This window comes from Musca domestica, unplaced genomic scaffold (genome assembly GCF_030504385.1).
Source record: "Musca domestica strain aabys unplaced genomic scaffold, Musca_domestica.polishedcontigs.V.1.1 24, whole genome shotgun sequence".
NCBI classification, from domain to species: Eukaryota; Metazoa; Arthropoda; class Insecta; order Diptera; family Muscidae; genus Musca; species Musca domestica.
In genome coordinates, this window is record NW_026712272.1 from 5,486,893 (window position 1) to 5,506,702 (window position 19,810).

Sequence of the window (19,810 nt, forward strand, 5' to 3'; positions counted from 1 at the left end):
AATTAAAGAAGCGACTTGATAGAACCCCGAACATATCACAATATTCCATTCGGCAAATACTGAAAAATGAGCTCGGGGTAAAGCCATTGAAATTCCAAAAAGTACAAGAACTTACACCGCAATAGAAAGAAAATAGACTCAAAACAGCTGATGAGTTGCCTCGTTTGGCCGAAAGTGGTGAACTGGCGAATTTGGGTTTCTCCGATGAGAAAACATTCGTTGTCCTGCAGGTTGTAAACAAACAAAATGATCGTGTTTACTTGCCAAAGAGGTCAGCTGAAAATGTGCACCTTCGTTTGGCCACCAGAACTCAAGCGCCGGCCATGGTGATGATGTGGGCCGCCATAACAGACGATGGTCGCTCTCCGCTTGTATTAATCGAACGTGGCATCAGAATAAGTGACGAATATTATCGCGAAAATATTCTGGAGGGTGTATTAAAGCCTTGGGCACGCAAACATTTTGGCCGCAGACCAGGACTCAGCACCATCGCACTCAGCACGTGCCACCCAAGAATGGTTACAAAATGAGGTTTTTCGCTTCATTTCCAGCGCACAATGACCACCAAAATCTCCGGATACCAATCCATTGGACTATTGTGTCTGGAGTATTTTGGAAAGCAAGGTTGGCTCTAAAAGATACCAAATTGTCGATCATCTCAAGCAAGCGCTTCGCCGGGAATGGGCCAAAACACCGCAGGGCAACATTCGGGCAGCGTGTGACGGTTTCATTGGCCGTTTGAAGGCCATAATTCGTGCCAAGAGTGACCTATTCGGACAAATCTAAACTTATTCTAAAAAGGTTGTTTCCGGCATTTTTTGCTTTCATTCAATAAAATTTAAAAATTACCGTAGACCAGCCTGAAGGCTGTCTCTAAGACGAGTCTGACGGCTGTCTCTATAGACGAGCCTGAAGGCTGCTTCTATAGACGATTCTGAAGGTTGTCTCTATATAGACGAGCCTGAAGGCTGTCTCTATAGACGAGCCTGAAGACCGTTTCTATAGACGAGCCTGAAGGCTGTCTCTGTAGACGATCCTGAAGGCTGCTTCTATAGACGAGCCTGAAGGCTGTCCCTATAGGCGAGCCTGAAGGCCGTCTCTATAGGCGAGCCTGAAGGTTGTTTCTATAGGCGGGCCTGAAGGCCGTGTCTATAGACGAGCCTAAAGGCTGTCTCTGTAGACGAGCCTGAAGGCTGTCTCTATAGACGAGCCTGAAGGCTGTCTCTATAGACGAGCCTGAAGGCTGTCTCTATAGACGAACCTGAAGGCTGTCTCTATAGACGAACCTGAAGGCTGTCTCTATAGGCGACCCTGTCTCTATAGACGAGCCTGAAGACTGTCTTAAAAACAACCATCATTTTTTTATTGACGACCTAAAGGGTGTCTCTATAAAGAACCTAGAGGCTATTTTTATAGACCATCTGAAGATTGTATCTATAAACGATCTGAAAGCTGTCTGAAGGAAGTCTTTATTGATGAGCTTAAGGGAGCATAGGGTATCTTTATTTATTTAGGGAAACCCTCTTTGTTTCCTATGGAAAATGTATTAGTCTCCCTTTTTCCGAATCTCCTCCCTTCAATCTTTCTTAATTAAATATTTTTAATTGTTCAAATATCTAAACAAAGCATTCTATTGGCCATCAAACCACTTTCAGCCCTAATATTCTTAGCAATCCATTCAAAATTTTTAAAATTACTCAACATCTTAACTAGTATTAGCATTGAACAGATATTGATATACATAAATATGTATATATTTTGGTTTTTTAATTTTTTTTATGATATGATATTGAAAATGTGTGCCAATGTTATGTGTGAAAACGAAGGTATTTTGTTTTATTATTTCAAAAAAAAAAAAAAAAAAATAGTTTTGAAATACTCATATTCGAGGTTAGCAGGTGAAACTTAAGCAATCTCAGGAAGGTAATGCAATTTGTTTTTGTTTTTTGTATATCCACGGTTGAGGTGGTTACGTGGGAATTGTTGGTTTATTTGGGGATGTTCAAAACCAAATATTTTGGTGAGAATTGAAAATAAACAAAAGTGAGGAATTGATACAAGTGAAACAGTTTTGGAAATTCGGAGCAATAAATAGATAAATGGTTACTTTCAGTGAATTTACGTCTAGTGAATTTTTTTCCAACATTCATGAGATTCAAAATTCTAATTCTAAGATTCCAAAATGTTTAATAATGCAGAGGAAATTTTTTGCAAACATTCCATTGCCAACACAAACCTTGACCTTCATGGTAAATCTCAGTTTCGAATTGGCAAAGCGCACTATTCAAATTCAATTGCTTCTAAAATTGTTGAACTTAGACCAAGATTTCGTATTTGTCTAAAAAATGTCAAATCGAATTCTCACTTAAATCACAGCAAAAAAATGTAGGCTTTAAAATGTTCTCCCATTAAAATGTTGTTGCTCTCCACAACCTGAGTATGGAAGTTGCGTAGAATAATTTATAAATATTTACCCATAAATTTATGCAAATTTCAATTTGAATTTGTGTCTATATTACCAAATAAAAATTCTATTTAGACAAATGTCATAAAACAACAACAAATACTACATCTAGCAACAAATAATTACTTAATTTGAGAGAATTGAGAAAAAACCCAGAACACAACTACCCACTTCGCTGCACCTGCAAGCAAATAAAGAACACACGGAACAGTGACACACTACAGTACAAATATTGATGGCTTTCAATAGAGGAAACAGTTTCTGGAGGTCTTTTGAAGATATATATTTCGAAAACCTTCCAAACCCGAAAGACATGTTACAGACTTCTTAAGATGGCATTCAGATCGATGTATTGAAGACTTTAAAAGGCCTATTGGGCACCAAAGCTTTCTAGAGGTCTTTCATAATGTGTAGAATTTTAACGGCCGTTTGAAAAGCACCTAAATGTTTTCTATGCCCAGAAAATCCTCTCAAACCCCTTTATATATATGATTTTTTTTTGAATAATCCACCTTAAAAAACTTCTATAGATAACAAACTATTCGGCCCTCAAATGGTTCATAAATACAGCAGTTAGCTTGTCTGTAAAAACGGACCTCAGGTCGTTCATAAAGACGGCCTTCAGGGGGAAACTATAAATACGGCTTTCAAGTTAAGAGACTATAAGGGCGGGTGACTATAAAGACGGCCTCCAGGTCGAGAGACTATAATGACGGCCATCAGGTCGAGAGACTGAAAAGACGGCCTTCAAGTCAAAAGACTATAAAGACGGCCTTCAGGTCGAGAAAACTATAACGATGGCCTTCAGGTCGTGAGACTATAAGGACGGCCTTAATATCGAAAGACAATAAAGACGGCATTTAGGGCGGGAGACTATAAAGACGGTCTTTAAGTTGAGGGACTATAAAGACGGCCTTCAGGTCGAGAGACTATAAAGACGGCCTTCCGATTTAAAGTCTATAAAGACGATTTTCCGGTCGAGGGACTAAAATCGCGGCCTTCAGATCGAGAGACTATAAAGACGACCTTCAAGTCGAAATACTATCAGGACGACCTTCAGCTCGAAAGGCTATAAAGATAATATAAGGACGGCCTTTAGATCGAGAGATTATAAAGACGGCCTTCAGGTCGGAAGACTTTAAAGACAGCCTACAGGCCGCGAGACTATAATGACGGCCTTCAGGTCAAGGAACTATAAGGTCGTGAGACTAAGAAGACGGCCCTCAAGTCAAAAGACCTTCAAGTGGAGATACTATAAGGACGGCCTTCAGGTCGAGAGACTATAAAGAAGGCCTTCAGGTCGTGAGACTATAACGAGGACCTTTTGTAGCTCGTATATAGGGACTCTCGGGTATTCAGTACGTCAATGGTGACTCTCGGGTATTCAGCTCGTCTATAGAGTCTCTCGGGCCTTAAGCTCTTCTTAAAAGACTCTCCGGCTCGTCTATAAAGAATCTCTGTCTTTCAGCTCGTCTTTAGAGATTCTCTGACGCTTCAGCTCGTCTATGGGCCTTCAGCTCGTCTCAGGTCTTCAGCTCGTCTATAGAGTCTCTCGGGCCTTAAGCTCTTCTTAAAAGACTCTCCGGCTCGTCTATAAATAATCTCTGTCTTTCAGCTCGTCTATAGAGACTGTCTGGCGCTGCAGCTCGTCTATAGAGACTCTCTGGCGCTGCAGCTCGTCTATAGAGACTCTCTGTCTTTCAGCTCGTCTTTAGAGATTCTCTGACGCTTCAGCTCGTCTATGGGCCTTCAGCTCTTCCAAAGAGACTCTCCGGCCTTCAGCTCGTCTATAAAAAATCTCTGGCTTTCAGCTCGTCTTTAGAGTATCTCTGACGCTTCAGCTTATCTGTGGAGTCCCTCTGGACTTTAGTTAGTCTCTAAAGACGAGCCTCATGCTGTCTATAAAGACGGGTCTAAGGTCGTATATAAAGTACAGGTCGCCTTGAGGTCGTGTATAAAGACGGCATCAGTCGGTCTATAAACAGCGTTCACCTGGTCTCTAAAGGAGCCTTCAGATTTTATAAAAAAGACTCCGTTTGACTTGTCTATAAAGAACACCTTCTCCTCGCCTCTAATGAACTCTAAAGTATATATAAATCTCTTTTGTGTCTCTTTCGTATATTTTTATTTAATTTATTTCGAAATTTCTTAATTGCAATTAATTTAATAGAATTTTTAAAATTCCCAAGCAAATGTGCAATTTCAATCAAAAAACCAACAACAAAAACAATAGCTGCAAATGAAAAATATATAATTTAAATTATTTCATATTTGAAATGCCAAACACTTGTCAGCTCATCTTCTCTCACCGAAAGTTGATGTGAAAACTGGCGCATTGTCGTTTAGAAGCGGTTAATGAAACTGACCTATGACACATATCAGGGTCCCGCAACTGTCATATAGAACATGAAAAATCCACAACAACATTAGCAGCAATCGATGTATAATATCTCTCGTAAATTAATTACGTTTTCTAGTTTTTTTTCTGTTGTTTTTGTTTTTTGGCGGTGGGGATTAGTTCATAATACTCGGATCTCATTCTAGCCAAATTATCGGACGGATACATAAACAAGATTCTACAAATGTTTATTTTATATCTTGACCCTGACTGATTATTTCATTCACCTACTGAGTAAATACAAGCAGACCGAACGAACGGCGGACCGATCGACAGAAGGACAGACCCAACAACCACAACCACATTCAATGAATGGACGGATCCCTATGTGTTGGTGTGGTGCGATGATCTGACCCATGTATCTTGTTTTGTTGTTTCTGTAAATTTCAGCACCTCACAGTGAGATTCTTTACCATACATTTCATTGGCTCGTCCCACCTCATTCTCTCACCACCAAAACGTCCTTCCCCCCATTCGGAAGAAACGCCATTTAAAATCGTCGTCTTCGTCTATTTTAAGTGAATTCGACGACGCCTTAACTGTCTGTCAGTGATGACGCAGCTGACACAATGTGTGGGGGTTTTTTGAGAATATGTTGTAGTTTTTGCTGCTGTCGTTGTTCTAGCTGTTTGTTTTTGTTTTTATTACTCTGGCATTTTCGAAATAGACAGCAACGAAAATTCATACCCAAAATCAAATTTTGTTGAAACAAATTGCGGTAAAGCAAAAAAAGCACCGAGACCATAATCACGAACTACAATTCTATTCAAGTGCTAACTGATGATGTTGTTGCCATTAATTTTATCCAGATTAGAGGCAAATACCGGTATTGTGGGCGCTATTGTTTGGATATTGAACAAAACATCCCAAAACAATTTGGGAATAGCCATATCTGGAAGAAGGGGTAGGCCGACGACGCTAAATTGTTGAAATCATGTTGAAGGTCACTGGGATTTATAAACAAGCCGGAGGGAGAGGAAGTTTTTAAAGACAGACTGAAGGACAGGGGGTCTACATGGACAAGCTTATGGAGTCAGAGTTTAAAAACATATTTTGAAGGCAATGGAATTTTTAAGGAAAGAAGGGTGATTCTTTGTAGTTGAGCGGACGAGTATCAATACGAGGACCTGAAGGCCTGAGAGTCTCTACAGGCGATCTGGAGGCTAAAGAGTCTCTACAGACGAGCTGGAGGCTAGAGAGTCTCTACAGACGAGCTGGAGGCTAGAGAGCCTCTACAGGCGAGCTGGAGGCCAGACAGCCTCTATAGACGAGCTGAAGCACCAGAGAGTCTCTCTATAGACGAGCTGAAGCGCCAGACAGTCTCTCTATAGACGAGCTGAAGCGCCAGAGAGTCTCTCTATAGACGAGCTGAAGCGCCAGAGAGTCTCTCTATAGACGAGCTGAAGCGCCAGAGAGTCTCTCTATAGACGAGCTGAAGCGCCAGAGAGTCTCTCTATAGACGAGCTGAAGCGCCAGAGAGTCTCTCTATAGACGAGCTGAAGCGCCAGAGAGTCTCTCTATAGACGAGCTGAAGCGCCAGAGAGTCTCTCTATAGACGAGCTGAAGCGCCAGAGAGTCTCTCTATAGACGAGCTGAAGCGCCAGAGAGTCTCTCTATAGACGAGCTGAAGCGCCAGAGAGTCTCTCTATAGACGAGCTGAAGCGCCAGAGAGTCTCTCTATAGACGAGCTGAAGCGCCAGAGAGTCTCTCTATAGACGAGCTGAAGCGCCAGAGAGTCTCTCTATAGACGAGCTGAAGCGCCAGAGAGTCTCTCTATAGACGAGCTGAAGCGCCAGAGAGTCTCTCTATAGACGAGCTGAAGCGCCAGAGAGTCTCTCTATAGACGAGCTGAAGCGCCAGAGAGTCTCTATAGACGAGCTGAAGCGCCTGAGAGTCTCTATAGACAAGCTGAAGCGCCAGAGAGTCTCTATAGACGAGCTGAAGCGCCAGAGAGTCTCTATAGACGAGCTGAAGCGCCTGAGAGTCTCTATAGACAAGCTGAAGCGCCTGAGAGTCTCTATAGACGAGCTGCAGCGCCAGAGAGTCTCTATAGACGAGTTGCAGCGCCAGAGAGTCTCTATAGACGAGCTGCAGCGCCAGAGAGTCTCTATAGACGAGCTGCAGCGCCAGAGAGTCTCTATAGACGAGCTGCAGCGCCAGAGAGTCTCTATAGACGAGCTGCAGCGCCAGAGAGTCTCTATAGACGAGCTGCAGCGCCAGAGAGTCTCTATAGACGAGCTGCAGCGCCAGAGAGTCTCTATAGACGAGCTGCAGCGCCAGAGAGTCTCTATAGACGAGCTGAATGGCCTGAGAGACTCTATAGACGAGCTGAATGGAATGAGAGTCTCTATAGACAAGCTGAATGGCCTGAGAGTCTCTACAGACGGAATGGAGGGCGTTTTTAAACGAACCGAAAGTCGTCTTTATACACGATCCTAGAGACGAGACGAATGGAAGGTCATTTTTATAGGCGAACCGGAGGCCGTCTTTAGATAAGGTGAATACCAAGGAGTCTCCATTGACGATCTGAAGGCCAGCGCATCTCTATATCTACATCTCTATACGAGACGTGTTGAGATGCATGGTCAGGGATTCTCCATTGGTTGGGCAGGCTTTATAGACGTAAAAGGTCTTCGATTAAAAACTGTTTAAGGAAGGAAAATGAATTTGTTTAATGTTGGTATTGTGAATTTTAGACTCTGTATCGTAAATTTGTCAAAAAGAAAAAAAAAATATATTGAAATCAATCAACTCTTTGGAAAAATTTAATCAATTACGATTTCCATTTCAATAACAAACAAATGTTTATTCGCCTGGCGCTATTAACATATTAATCTTTACATTTCCATGAATGGTTCAAAACGTAAAAATCTGGGAATATTTCAGTTCGTGCAGTTAATTGAAATGTCAATAAACTCTGACTGTTTCGAGAATTTGGTATTTGTTCCAAAACAGAAACAAAAAATGAGTACAAAGAAAACTCACGGATACGGATTGGTGTCGCACGTATTTATTTAGTTATTTTTTCAAATTTTTTTTATTCTTCACATCGATCTCATTGGTTGGATTTTCCACAAAGAAAAACTGACAAACTTTTTGATTTTCCCTTCAAAATGAAAAATCGATTTTTAGATCCCTGAAAATGAATTTCTCTCATGATATGCATTAGCCATTCATAATTGCCGCAATAATGAGTTTGTTGATGGGAGAAGTGAACAAATAGAAGGCTCCCACAAGTCGAAGAAACCACTCCCGCCCAAATATTGCCAATTGCAATTCCTTCATCTCAAATAGCATTTGAGATAAAATAACTGCAACAAAGTTAAATGCCATAATTTTTACATGTTTTTTAAATTTTATTGAATGAAAGCAAAAGTTGTGTTCCAGTACTTTTTTAGTAGTAAAACTAGCAGAAGAGAGAACAGTTCGAAATGTCATTCTCATTTAGGTTTGCTCAAAAAATAAGGGAATGGAAAATTAGCAGAAATGCGATAAAATGTCAAAATTCAAAATTCCAAAAGTAAACAGCCTAAATCGGACTGGTGAAACCTTACTGAAAAGAGCGCCAACATTTAAAAAATGAGTATTGAAGACGATAAGTTAAAATTAATAATTTATAATAATAATTAATAATCTGATTCCTCATTCAGCCAGTCCTCTTCACTGCTGGAATCATCCAAAACTGAATACATTAGTTGCTCCATATTTTCTCTTTCTGTTTTTTCCACGACAAATATTAGTTTTTCCTTTAGTTTTTAAATGATCTTTTTTCTTTACATTTGTTGTGACGCGCGAACATTGAAATGTATCAATACATTTTTCAACCTTGTTAGCCCTGCCAATTAAATGTCAAATTTACAAGTTGCACATTTCTGTTCGGCCAAATTCATGTAGCTAAAACAAGCTGAAATGTGCACCACTCAGCGCCATTTTTTTCTCGAGAGAGCTGCAAGTTTTGCTAGTTTTTGGAGTACGGGAACGCGTTGTAGCAGAATTAGTGCTAATTAGTACTAATTTGCAGGTTCTGGAACACAACTAAAAAAAGTCGGAAATAGCATCAAATTTAAGAATAAGTTGAGATTTGTTCGAATTGGTCACCTTTGGCACGAATTATGGCCTTCAAACGGCCAATAAAGCCGTCACACGCTGCCCGAATGTTGCTGTGCGGTATTTTGGCCCATTCCCGGCGAAGCGCTTGCTTGAGGTGTTCAACACTTTGGTATTTTTTAGTGTTAACCTTGTTTTTCAAAATACTCCAGACACAATAGTCCAACATATTGGTATCCGGAGATTTTAGTGGCCATTGTGCGCTGGAAATGAAGCGAGGAACCTCATTTTTTAACCATTCTTGGGTGGCGCGTGCTGAGTGCGATGGTGCTGAGTCCTGTTGGAATGTCCAAGATCTGCGGCCAAAATGTTTGCTTACACAAGGCTTTAATACACACTTCAGAAATTTTTCGCGATAATATTCGGCATTTATTCTGTTGCCACGGTCGATTAATACGAGCGGAGAGGGACCATCGGCTGTTATGGCGGCCCACACCATCACATTGGCCGGCGCTTGAGTTCTGGTGTCCAACCGAAGGTACACATTTTCAGCTTACCTCTTTGGCAAGTAAACACGATCATTTTGTTTGTTTACAAACTGCTGAACAACGAATGTTTTCTCATCGGAGAAAACTTAATTCGGCAGTTCACCACTTTCGGTCAAGCGAATCAACTCTTTAGCTCTTTTGAGTCTCTTTTTGGAATTTTAATGGCATTACCGCGAGCTCATTTTTCAATATTTGCCGAATGGAATATTGCGATATGTTCAGCTCACGAGCCATTTTTCAGCCACTGCGACGTGGGTTTCGATCAAGTCGCTTCTTTACTTTTCGAACAATTTCTACTGATGTTGCTGTTTTCTTCCGTCCACTTTCTTGAATTCGGGCTACGCTACCAGTATCACGGTAATGAGCGATGCTACGAGACATAAAAGATATATTCACATTTAAATACTGGAGTGCTCTAACGATAGCCACTTGTGGGTTTCCAGCCAAATATAAAGAAATCATACTATCACGCTTGAATTCCATAACGAATAACTTTTTTTCTTGAAATTTCTTTTTCTCAAAATGCTTTTGTACGCTTGTAAACAATTTAATGAGCTGTCACTGGAATAATTTTCACAGCTGTCGAACGAGTGGCTTAGAAATGACAGCAGTCTGAAGTTGGTTGCAGTTTTTTCATCTCATCCTGTATTCATCTCGGTGAAAAAGTAATAAAATCCAAATTCTTTTGCGTAAATCGTTCTGAGTATGTGGATCCCCGACAGCAACAATGAGACAATAGAAAATAGTTCGCATTCTTTTTTTCGAATAATTCAATTAATTTTCTATTTCAAAACAACAACAACAACAGCAACAACAAAACAAAGAACTACATTGATTTGGAAAGAGTAATGATATTCTTTGTTTCTGTTTTTCTAATTAAGTAACTAATTCTATGAATTTAATTTTTGGAATGCCTTTTGTGTTTTATGAAGTGTCAGCCAACACGTGGGGATCGCCAACACGCATCTCTTCGACACTTCTCTATGCATAGACGTACATATTCAGAAAGTTGATTGTTCCGAACCATAATAATTGCCAAATTTCACTTGCGAAATTAGGTGAAGCGAATTTGTTTACCTATACAAATTGAATCATTTGCATATAATTTTCGAAAAAAAGTGTGTATTAGAGTGGGTCGTTAAAGGTATAAGATTCAATATAGATTTTGCATAATTCGAAAAATTTGGGTTGTTTTAGTTTTTGATTGAGAGTTCTCAAATCCATTGGCGGCCGAAAAATGTAATTTTCCTTGTTTTGTTTTCCCCTTTGTTTGTTAATTCTTAATTCCAATTGTATTATTTATGGCGCCCAGAACTTTAATTCTTCCTTCAATTCTAAGTGACAGATTCTTGTGGTAATCGATTTATATGTATCAACTATGTTTGCCCTTACGACACTTTGAGCGCCATAATCGAATTTCATTCACAACAAGACATTTGTCATTATAGTCTACATCTTATGTGACAAATTCTCAAAATGATAGACAATAATTAATGAATTGCGATATATTTCGACGGGATTATGTTTAAATCTGCCTGTTATATTTTTCAGATGCAATTGTTTGATATATAAGAGGTAATAAAAGTCGAGGACTGCGACATATATGTTAGGTAAAATGTTACTCTAAAGTGGAGCACGAAACTGACAGTTTTGCAATCATGATATTGGTAGCAAATATTGCATAGCTGTCAGTTTCGTCTGCTATCTATAATAAAGAGTAATAAGAAGAGAAAATACTCTAGACTTAATACGTTGGGCGCCAAAATTTCATACCCGGTGTGGAAATTTTATATTATTTGTTCGGATATAAAGGTAATTGAAACACCCTTTACAAATACAGAGAGGATGTTAAATTTCATTGTCTAGTTTAGGTTAGTCTAATTTTCGGGTTTTCTAAAATAATAAATATACTTTAAATTATTCGTCCTTCCGGAATAATTCTTCCTAATATAAACGTACTTTAAAAGTATCCGTTCTGTAATCTAAACAATTATCATATGCGGTTACTTTGCGTTGGGCGCCAAATTTTAATGTATTTTAATGTATGTATTATTTTGGAAATTCGTACTGAAAAGGGTACGAAAAGTACTAAAATCTGTTAAAAATAGAATACTAGTAAGTACATTATACAATTTGATACTGGGTGAACAGATAAAGCTTGAAATCTGAAATTTGGTATTGGGGTCACTGCTTATGTGTAACCTGGTCATATGGATGTGGTTTCGGAAATGTGTACTAAAATTGTACGAAAAGTACTAATAGGTACTTGGTATTAAGTGAAGGGACAGAGATAACATTTTTAAATTTGATATTGGCTTGAGATTTGGCGGTGGTTAGGAAATGCTTTTGTGCGAAAAAGTACTAAATGGAACTTAATTTGGTATTGATTAAAATTTGATATTGAGACCTCTGTTGGGTTCTTGTATTGAGATATGGAGGGGATTTTGGAAATGGGTACTATAATTGTACGAAAAGTACAATATTGGGTATTGGGTTAAGGTATAGAGCTGAAATTCTGATATTTGATATAGATGTCACTGTTGGTGTCTGTGGTTGAGATATGGAGGTTGTTTTGGGAATGTGTACTATAATTGTACGAAAAGTACTGAAGTACATGAGACTAACTTTGGAACACTTTTGAATGGAAAAATGTTGATTGTGTTGGACATGCGTACTAAGTGGTACTAAATTTGTTATTGGGTGAAAAGATTAAACTGGAATCACGAAATTTGACTGTTGGTTTGTAGGGTTTACTTATGGTGGCTTTGAAATTGTTTTAGACATAAAAATTGGATGTGGGACAATAGTGCAATGATTTTACTAATATCCTCCTCATTTAAATTCAAAGTGAACGATTGTTTTTACTCTTTTCGAAAAAGGAAAAAACCTGAAAAATGTATGAAACCTTAAAAGTTTGAAGTACGATGTATGCAAATGAGTTAGTTGTCTACCTACTTCGGTTTTATGTTGGTCAATTATGATTCGACTTCAAGTTGGGCGCCACTATTTTCAGCGGTCGTCTAATTTAATATTCCTTAAAAGATTTCCATCACTGTCAAAACCTTATTTTACTAGAATTGTTGAATTATTTGTTATTATCATCCTGTTTACAGATTAAGTTATAAATATTTAATACCAAATCTTCTAACTTAGCTCCAATGTCGGACTCCATTTAAAATTAATATTGTATTCCATAATGTAAAGGTCTGGATACCTATGTCTTCGTATGACATATTTCGTGATATATCAGAAAGGGACGTCAGAGCAGAGTCGAATCCTGCCGTCGTTTACCCTTATAAAAGTTTAGGTCGTATTATAGAAATCTCGCTGATCATTTTGTTGCAAAATAGCCCAACTCCTGCATTAAACTTATTTATTGCTTGTCGATGCGGCTTTACACAACCAAACAGAAGACTTCTGTTTATGAAATGTATGGAACGATTTGTCAGATGATAACAAGCTTGACAAATATTCCATCATCGTGTTTCTGTCGGAAGCACTTGTTATTTGACTAGGTTTACGAAAAATATTTCATATAGGTCATAATTTCTGACAAAACATCTATGACCATCCCTTAGGAATTTGTAAAATATGGTTGTTTTTCATGTTTAATTGCCATAAGAAAATTGGATTTTGGTTTTTGAGACTGCCGAGATACAGGAATACCAAGCCACTTTAAGGTTTGGTTTTCTTCTTTTTACTGGAGGTTTCATTTCAGATATTCAATTATATACATTCAGCTTTCACGTTGGGCGCCATTTCAAATTGTATCCGCAGCTAAATATCCAATTTTATCCAATTGTTATTATCGCTTTTTCTGTATTTCCGGCATGGCAACCCTTTCTGAAGATTTGAAATTCTTTCAACCACCCTTTATTTTTCGTTTCTTTTGCGGTCCTTTCCCCAAAGTAGCTTGAACCTCCCCAAAGTTCTATATCAGAAGTCACTTAAAATATTTTGCTTGTTCTTTTATCATCCTGAATAATTTCTCTTCTGATATTGAAGCTTAATCTAAATAATAATATAGATAGATCTGAGCCAGTTCTCATCCTCAGCCAGCTGCAAACCGCGTTTCAGCTTATACAGAATAGCCCTACTTCTCACTTCCAGGTCAAGCGGCACGGCGCCAAGCAGCACCTGCAGTGCATCAGTGGACACAGTCCTATACACAGGCAAACACGCTTACATGACGACCCGCTGACACGACAGGATCTTTTTCTGACCCAACACAGACGCACCGGTTTTGTAACACACAGGAGCCCCATAAGTTGCACAAGCAACAAACAGGCCGCCATATATGACACACACGGAACGCCTGCTCAAGCCCTATTCAGTCCGCAAAACACGCCTGACCATTCCCACCACTCTAGTTCCATTAAGTTCCATATTGGGCGCCATTTATAGGATTGGTTGATTCCAATTGTGTCTTCCCCTTAGATCGCCAGCTTTTTCTTTTTAGATAATAATGTTAGCCGTCACGTATAGGCGTGGGTATGGTGTCATTATTTTCCACATAATTGCGTTACAGTCCTTGCTTTCTGTAGACCTTTAATTGCAGTTATTTTATATTTGAACTTCAAAAAATGATTCCACGTTGGGCGCCATTTTTAATTTCAGTTACACTCGATTTTTTAATAATTACTAAATTTGTCATTATTTGGCGTTGCTTTCCAGATTCCAGGTAGATTGGTGTCATTGTTTTCCACAAAACTTCATTACTGACTGTGGACATTCAATTACAGGAATTTAATATCTGAACTTTAAACTTAGGTTCCACGTTGGGCGCCATTTAAATTTTTTATTACTACCGCTATTTTTAATAATTATTAAATTGTTCATTTTTATGTGTGGCTTTCCATAGGAGGTTTGAATTATTTCTAGTGTCTTCTTTCCTCTTTTCCTTTCAAAATTCTGGAATATCAATCTCTTCCTAAAGATTTGAAATTTATTCCTCCAAAAATAAAATATATTTCAAACAACTTTTATTTTAATTTTAATTAATAATAATACTTATTTCAAATTTTTAGGCCAAACTACATGCCACACCACCGCCGCCTCCACCAGATCATACATCACTCCAAAGGGAAATTCGATCGACCAAAAGCGTTTATATTCCCAGGTAAAGTTGAAGCACAAGTTATTCTTCAAAAATCAAATAATAATTCCTTTTTCGATTCCACAGATTCTATTTCCCCCATGGCAAACCCCAGCCCACAATTGCTTTGGAGCGAACATTGCGTGGCATTTTGGCAGCGTTCGATACATTTCCCAATAATCAGGTGACACGCGATGAACTGCCACGTATTTTGAAGATTTGTGGACTGCCATTCTATTGGCGTATGCCGGTGATGGTGTTCTGTCAGCAGGGCAATTCGGGATTGGTTGAACGACAGAGATTTGTGGAGTTTTGGAAACAGTAAGAGTTGATACTCTCCCTTTCTCTCTCTATTTACTCTCTTATTTTATTCCAAATTTTATTTGTCCTCTCTTTTCGTAGAATGAATGTCTATTGCCACGATGAGGCATCTCGCTTTGTCTACATTTTATCCAGAGGCCAGCGTATGCGTTCCTATATCCTGCCCGAAGATTTGGCACCTTTGGTACAAGATGTGGTGGACACACATCCGGGTTTGGCCTTTTTGAAAGAGGCCACAGAATTCCATTCCAGATATGTGCACACGGTCATAGCACGGATATTTTACAATGTAAATCGCAGCTGGTCGGGCAGAATAACTATATCCGAGCTAAAGAAATCTGATTTGTTGGAGGTGAGTTGGAGTTGTAACCTTAAAAGCAAACAAAGGAAACTAATTCGCTTTATTTCCAGGTCATTGGTCTCCTGGAGGAGGAGGACGACATCAATCAAATTATGGCCTATTTCAGTTATGAACACTTTTATGTAATCTACTGCAAATTCTGGGAGTTGGATAAGGATCACGATCTGCTCATCAATCAAGACGATTTGGCCAGGCACAGTGATCATGCCCTTTCGACCCGTATTGTGGAACGTATCTTTTCGGGTTGTGTTACACGCAGTGATAACAAAAAGAATCCCGACGATGAACCAAAAATGTCCTATTCAGATTTTGTTTGGTTCCTTCTGTCCGAAGAGGATAAACGCACACCCACCGCCATTGAGTATTGGTTCCGTTGCATGGACATCGATGGGGATGGTGTGATTTCGATGTATGAACTGGAGTATTTCTATGAGGAGCAACAGCAGCGCATGGAATCGATTGGTATTGAATCGCTGCCATTTGAGGATTGTTTGTGCCAGGTGAGTTGCGGGGAGAAGAGAAAATAAGGATAAAGAATTGAATGAATTGAATTTTACATGGCGCCCAACATTGTGCCAGATTTGATTATTCTATGAGGAGAGCAGAAGGTCATCTATGAGAAGCCTTTTCGGATCTTCTGATAAGCAAACCTTCTGACGTCTTTAGAGGAGAAGACCTTTTGGCCTCCTTTGAGAAGAATGGCGCCCAACATAGAGCCAGAGTAAAACCCTTGTGACTTTCTAAAGAAGACCTTATCATATCATCAGACCTATTCTGCGTATCTATGAGAAAATTTTCTGGCTTCCTTTTGGAAGAAGTTCTTCTGTCTTTCTCGGAGAAGAAGAAATTCAGGCCTCAGAGAAGACCTCGTAGTGTCCTAAGAGAGGACCTCCCAGCCTCGTCAGAGAAGACCTTTTGGCCTAGTCAGAGAAGGCCTTCCAGTCCCCTCTAAGAAGACCCTCTGGCACCCTCTGAGAGGCACATTCTATGAGGACCCTCTGGCACCCTCTGAGAGGAAGACCTTCCAGCTTCCACTGAAAGTAAGACTATCTGGCCTCCTCTGAGCGGAAGACCATCTGGCCACCTCTGGGAGAAAGACCATCTGGCCTCCTCTGAGAGGAAGATCATCTGGCCTCCTATTAGAGAAAGACAATCTGGCCTCCTCTGTGAGGAAGACCTTCTAGCCCACTTTAAAGGAAATCCATCTCAACTGCTCGGAGAAGATCTTCTGCCTTTCTAAAAGATAACCTTCTGGTCTTGTCAGAGAAGACTTCATCAACGAAGCCTTCTGTCCTCATCAGATAAACTCTAACCTCCTTCTCTGAGATGACCTTCTGGCCTCCTCTGAGAAGATATTCTATTAGAAGACCAAAAGTTTTCTATGAGAAAATCTTCACTGTTCTATAAGAGGATATCTTCCAGTCTTCTATGACAATACCTTCTGTGAGAAGACTTTCCAGTCTTCTGTGAGAAAACTTTCCAGTCTTCTGTGAGAAGACCTCCCAGTCTCCTATGAGAGGACCTTCCAGTCTTCTATGAGAAAACATTCCAGTCTTCTATGAGAAGACCTTCCACTCTTCTATGAGAAAACCTTCTAGTCATCTATGAGAAGACCTTCCAGGCTTCTATGAGAAGAATCTAGTCATCTATGAGAAGACCTTCCACACTTCTATGAGAAAATCTTCCAGCCTTCTATGAGAAGACCTTCCAGTCCTCTATAAGAAGACCTTCTTCTATGAGAAGACTTTCCAGTCTTCTATAAGAAGACCTTCTTCTATGAGAAGACTTTCCAGTCTTCTATGAGAAGATCTTCCTGTCTTCTATGAGAAAAACTTTCTGTCTTCTATGAGAAGACCTTCCAGTCTTTTATGAGAAGACCTTCCAGTCTGCTATGAGAAGACCTTTCAGTCTTCCATGAGAAGACCTTCCAGTTTTCTATGAAAAGTCCTTCTATAAGTTATCCTCCCGTTTTTTTTCAAAGGGAAACTTCCAGAAAAAAACAAATTTTGGTCTTTAATAAATTGATTTTCTAAGGTACTCTGTTTTTGCTGTCTCTATTTTATTTCCAGATGCTGGATATGATTAAGCCCAAGAGACGGGATGCCATAACATTGGGTGATTTGAAAAATTGCAAAATGACTCATGTGTTCTTCGATACCTTCTTTAATTTGGAGAAATATTTGGATCATGAACAGCGTGATCCATTTGCCTCGCAGAGAGATGAATATGTGAGTTTAGTAATAAATTATTAACTATATAAAACATTAATTTATTTTATATAATTATTTTTTTCTAGACATCCGATTGGGATCGTTTTGCCGCCCAGGAATATGAACTACTAATAACCGAGGAGAATGATTAAAACCTATGGAATACATCTTATTACCTTCCTTTACTCAAAAAGGGAAGCTTATTAACTAATTTATATACATATTTATTATATTATTATATATTATAAAAACAAAACACACAACTACTTTTAATACCTTTTTAAAATGAGAATATGAACAACAACTACAAGAACAAGAATATATGCTATATGTAATTTATTTTTCTTTCCTTTTGTAGTTTAAATTTAAAAATTAAAAAAAAAAACAACTTAACTTAACCTTAAATCCTTTCTATTCATAGAATTTATAGTTCAAAACTTTCCTTATAAAACTATAAAAAAAAGAAATCTCTAAAAAAATACTTACAACGAACAAAATTTTGTATTTAAATTTAATTTTTTTTTTGTAGTTTCACTAATTTTTTTTAATATTTTTTAATTGTAATGTTAATATTTATATAAACCTTAAAATCCCTATCCCTTAAAACCCCATTGAAAATTCCCCCCTAATTTTAATATTATAAATACGGCTATAAACATATATAAAAATGATAATTTTGCTCCTAATTGATAATTGAAACAAACCAAAGATTTTTATTAAAGAAATGTTAATAAAAATGAACCACATTAAAATATTAAGTAATTAATAAACGGAAAACGTTAAAGAAAAGCTGTGGTGTACAAGCAATTACTGAAAATGAGTTACTGAAATACCATCGGAGACCTTTTTTTGTGATAATTTTGGAAAACGTTGAAACGTGCGTGAGGTATTAGATATAGTGAACTGTAGTATTCCACTTAATCTAATATTGATAAAAATATTGGGATTTGCCATATTTAAATAAGGTCGAACATATACTTCCGAATACATGCAAATAATTGCTAATCAAAATTGTAACCTTTTGTAGGAGAGTTACTAATGGAATGGCCCTATGGATTCTACATTCACATTGGATCTCTGGTTGAAAGAAATATTTATTTATTAGCAAGTGTCGGCAACCTTAAAATTTTAGATTCGTTCCTGTTAGGCCTTTTTATACCTTTCACCACAGTATGGAGGGTATACTAAGTTTCTCATTCCGTTTGTAACACCTCGAAATATACATATTAGACCCCACAAATTATATATATTCTTGATTAGTACAAAAATTTAGCGATGTCCGTCCGTCTATCCGTCTGTAGAAATCACTCTAGCTTCCGAACGAAATAAGGTAGGTTGATGAAATTTTACTCAAATGTATATTATGTCTGCAGAACTTTTGGTATTGGGCCATGTAGGTCCACGTTTTGGCATAGCCCTCATATAATGGTACCTTCCTTTTTTCGGTATTTTGGTGATATAAGCACATTATTTACCGGAAATGTTTCAAATTTAATATTTGAAGTTCCTAAAGGATAGATAGACAAAAAATTGTCTGTGCACGTCCACGTCTTCGTATAACTCCCATATGACGGTACCTCCCAATATTCGCTATTTTGATGATTTAAGCGACATTAGTCACCGGAATTGTTTTAAATTTGGTATTTGAAGTTCGTAATAGATAATACAGCCTATGACAGAAAACTGTCCGTGAGGGTATACGCCTTTGTATAGCCCCCATATAACGGCACCTCCCGAAATTCGGTATTTTGGTGATTTTAGCGACATTATTCAACGGAATTGTTTCAAATTTGGTATTTGAATTTCGTAATAGATACTACAGCATATGACAGAAAATTGTCCGTGAGGGTATACGCCTTCGTATAGCCCCCATATAACAGCACCTCCCGAAATTCGGTATTTTGATGATTTTAACGACATTCTTCACCGATTTTTTCAAGTTTGGTTAATATAACAGCTACACTTGGTATTTTTAAGATTTTAAAAGAATTTTTAACGGATTTTATTTTTTTTTTGAAAATTGCAAAATTCGTTTATGGAGGGTATTCAAAGTTCGGCCTTAAATCTTTTGTTAGAGTTTGACAAAAAATTTTTAATCAAAGTTTCATTTTATATGTTGTTCAACTTTTTCCTGTTTCGAAAATAATTATAGGAAATGGTTTATATTTTACACCAACAAGTCTACATATCGTCATCTTAGACACCAACTGTTATCCAAAATTAGTATCATTTACAGTACGCAATTTCAATCTCAATTCCTGTTACCAACACACATCTCAATATCAATTTTGAGGATCTCAGACCTATCTCAACACGAGATACCAACGGAGACATATATATCATATTTTGGCATTCATATAGTACCA

The 19,810-nt window shown here is 38.2% G+C and overlaps 1 protein-coding gene across 4 annotated transcripts in view; it reads left to right on the plus strand.

Moving 5' to 3' along the window:
• LOC101898490 (mucin-2) overlaps positions 1–17,706 on the plus strand; it is a 36,112-nt gene extending 18,406 nt beyond the window's left edge. For all 4 annotated transcript variants that reach the window (XM_005182927.4, XM_005182928.4, XM_005182930.4 and 1 more), the window contains exons 4-9: positions 14,485–14,576; positions 14,640–14,873; positions 14,955–15,225; positions 15,285–15,734; positions 17,304–17,462; positions 17,531–17,706. In XM_005182927.4, coding sequence (XP_005182984.1) covers positions 14,485–14,576; positions 14,640–14,873; positions 14,955–15,225; positions 15,285–15,734; positions 17,304–17,462; positions 17,531–17,596 — 1,272 coding nt within the window. In that variant the 3' untranslated portion in view covers positions 17,597–17,706. The remainder of the gene's footprint in view (positions 1–14,484; positions 14,577–14,639; positions 14,874–14,954; positions 15,226–15,284; positions 15,735–17,303; positions 17,463–17,530) is intronic.
• The last annotated feature ends 2,104 nt before the right edge of the window (positions 17,707–19,810 follow it).